Source organism: Trypanosoma grayi (assembly GCF_000691245.1).
Source record: "Trypanosoma grayi strain ANR4 Tgr_1530_V1, whole genome shotgun sequence".
Taxonomy (NCBI): domain Eukaryota; phylum Euglenozoa; class Kinetoplastea; order Trypanosomatida; family Trypanosomatidae; genus Trypanosoma; species Trypanosoma grayi.
This window is the reverse complement of record NW_008827148.1, coordinates 1-2,934: the sequence shown is the minus strand read 5'-3', so window position 1 is coordinate 2,934 and position 2,934 is coordinate 1. Positions and strand designations below refer to the sequence as shown.

At 51.2% G+C, this 2,934-nt stretch overlaps 2 protein-coding genes across 2 annotated transcripts; both read right to left on the bottom strand.

Annotated features, from left to right (window-relative positions):
* Nucleotides 1-112: 112 nt before the first annotated feature.
* On the bottom strand, nucleotides 113-1,171 carry DQ04_15301010 (hypothetical protein; the record flags this gene model as incomplete). Its single annotated transcript, XM_009317294.1, has 1 exon — nucleotides 113-1,171. One exon carries the CDS (start codon nucleotides 1,169-1,171, stop codon nucleotides 113-115), a length of 1,059 nt encoding a protein of 352 aa, XP_009315569.1.
* A 1,145-nt stretch (nucleotides 1,172-2,316) lies between these two features.
* DQ04_15301000 (hypothetical protein) lies at nucleotides 2,317-2,772 on the bottom strand (the record flags this gene model as incomplete). Its single annotated transcript, XM_009317293.1, has 1 exon — nucleotides 2,317-2,772. The coding sequence occupies one exon, from the start codon at nucleotides 2,770-2,772 to the stop codon at nucleotides 2,317-2,319; it is 456 nt and encodes a 151-aa protein (XP_009315568.1).
* Between the last annotated feature and the right edge of the window lie 162 nt (nucleotides 2,773-2,934).

Sequence of the window (2,934 nt, the reverse complement as noted above, 5' to 3'; positions counted from 1 at the left end):
ATATATATATATATATGTCTGTCTATGCTTTTTTGGTTCAGTGGTGATTATTTCTTTTTCGGCTTACTACCACTCTTTTACCTGGGAGTCCACTGTGCAAGCCAAAGCTTTTTTATCCCACAGCATGCCACTCATTCTCATCCCTCTCCTCGTTTAGGATCCACGGCCGCATCAGGGGCTCCCCCAGCCCCGTGTTATGCTCCCCAGGCGTGGTATCCATGAAACGCAAATGCCGTGAATGAGGCGGTGTTGCTGCCTCCTGCGGCTCCACCAAAAACGGTTCCTCAACTTGGTGTGGGTTCCCATTCGGTTGCAACGTCGTGCTGGGATTAGTTGAAAGCTGCTGGCTTCCGTTTCCACGAAACGGCTTCACGGCGGGATGACGGTGGGTCACAGAGGACGTCATACTAGCAGTTTTATTACTGATCACCCACGGTTGCTGTCCTGTATCCCCCGTCGGCATCTGCGACAGGGCCCCGCCCGCGTATGCCGCTAATTCCCCCTTTTCCACATGTGGGCTTCGCAGCGGTGGCGGTGGGGTTTGTGGGGCGGTACTGTTGCTTACGCTTGGCAAGCTATGCGGCTGACGGCGATTTGCCATAGCAATGGGAAGGCGGGGAACGTTTGGTTCCACCCCAACGCTGTCGGGTGGCTGATCTTCCACTGGTCGGAATGCATAGTTCTGGTTGACATTGTTTAAGGTGCCAGCAGCTTCTGTGTTGAGGCTGCCATTCTGGTTGGGCATGATATCACTCCTCTCCCCCTCCATTACCCTTCGGATCGTATTTGAATCTGTAGTGTTGGTATCGTCGAACAGCACCACCTGCCGCATATGCGGAAGCATGATCTTGGTAATGGTTGTTGTGGTGACGGTTGTCGTAGTGTACTTTTTACGGCGCCGGTGCGATGTGCTGCTGCCACTGTCCACTGTGGAAAGGCTGCACTGATCAAACGGCACCCCTGGTGTCGTACCACGTTCTATCGTGGGTAGCGCTGCCCCGTTCACACCGCCGCACCGCTGGCGGAGTCTCGGAAAATTGGCGAGTGCCACAGGCGTCTTGAGCTCCACCACATTTACGCGCGGCACACGGTGCAGAAAGCGGCGCGACTGTGGGAAAGGGGCAAATTCGCCGTTGTCCAGACTACTTGGACTCCCTTCTATGGAAGTCATATTGGCTCCAGGTGTATCTTTCTGTTTTACTCCTTTCGTTTTTGATACGCTCACTGTTCCCTTGTATTTACTTTGTTTTTTTTTTAAATTGATATGTTTCGCTTTTGTTTCTTGAGGTGTTTCCCTTCTGCAATAACTCTATATACTTTTTTTCCCCCGATTCAAATGGTATCCTACGCGTGGAAGACGTACACGCACACACACACAGAGAGAGAGAGAAGACCTAACGATATGTATGAAAGACCCCCGAAAATGGTCACCACTGTGTAAAGAAAGAATATCGATAAACGACAACAACAACAACAACAACAACAACGGTAGCAGCTGCAGAAGGAAAACTTTACAGAGCAACTTTGCGTGGGCATTCCCGATAACACGACTCGTTTGAAGCACGACGTGTCAGTAGACCAAAAATGCAAACAAATAACGCGACATACATATAATCTCATTGACACGAGGTGCGACATCACCACACACTTTGAGGCAAGAAAACAATATATATCTATAAATATATATCCTTCAATGGCCCCCAAATCAAAGCAACTTGATCCATCACGAGCTTGTCCTCTCTTTTCGCTTCCCTACCTATACGAAGACATGAATTAATTCCCCATGGAGAGAGGAACAACGAAATGCAGCTGAAAGAACAGATGCAAATATACAGGGGGTCTCTGATGTGCTGGGGCAAAATGGCATTCATTAACACATGGCAGGCCACTTGCAAAGACTGCACATATTTTCTCGGTCTCCCCTTTTCGCTCATATATATCGGCATCTGCTGCTGAGATCCGTACGCGGCTAAGTGTCTTGCGGTATAAGGGTTTTTCATGACGCACACACATAGATATATGCAGGTATATACTTCGTTCTCTCACTGCCCGTTCTCTACGTACTTATTCTCCAAAGAAGGAAGCAAACTAACCACAAAAGAAAAAAAAAGAAGATGCAGTGTACAACTACATACCCTCTCCTCACGCTTTCAGACTACTTACTCAGTCTTTCTTCCAGCCGAAGAGTCGTTTGCGCAACACACTTGGACATCTCTTCTCTCCTCCGCCCCGTAGGGCCATGGACGTGGTGTGCATTATGTGGAATAGGACGCAGCGCGCTGCCCACTCCTTGTTGTAATGCGCTGCATAGGTGTGTTACCCATTGAGAGCGCCGTCGGGTCGGTGCTGCTGGATCCCTGTGAGCCGGGTCCGTTGATAGCAAGCGGCGACACCGGTACCGTTCGCGCGCAGATGGTGGCGGTGGGGAGGCAGACGGTTGTCGAGGTGGTGGTGGTGACCCAGCTGGTGGCGGTGAGTGGCCTGAACTTGCCGTGGGTAGCCTCTTTTGTCGGCTTCTGTCGCATCTGCGCGAGACTGNCAGCTGGTGGCGGTGAGTGGCCTGAACTTGCCGTGGGTAGCCTCTTTTGTCGGCTTCTGTCGCATCTGCGCGAGACTGCGTGGCGTCGATGCGCGAGAGTCAGTGGCGACGGTAGATGGGCAGTACGCGGATGGTGCATCCAACTCCACCACGTCGACTCGCGGGTGCCGCCGCACGGCGCGTGGCGGCCGCAGCACGGCACTTTCAGTGGCAGTGGGAGCCTCTCCGTGCATCGGGCTTGGTCGCACCAAACTGGTCCACGCGGAACGGCATTAAACAAAAGATGTGCGTGGGTATTAGTGAGGGGAGAAAAAGCAAACAAAGAGGGGCACATCGTACAGAAACACAGTACTGCATACATAGCCATAAATAAAAAAATTATATATATATATATA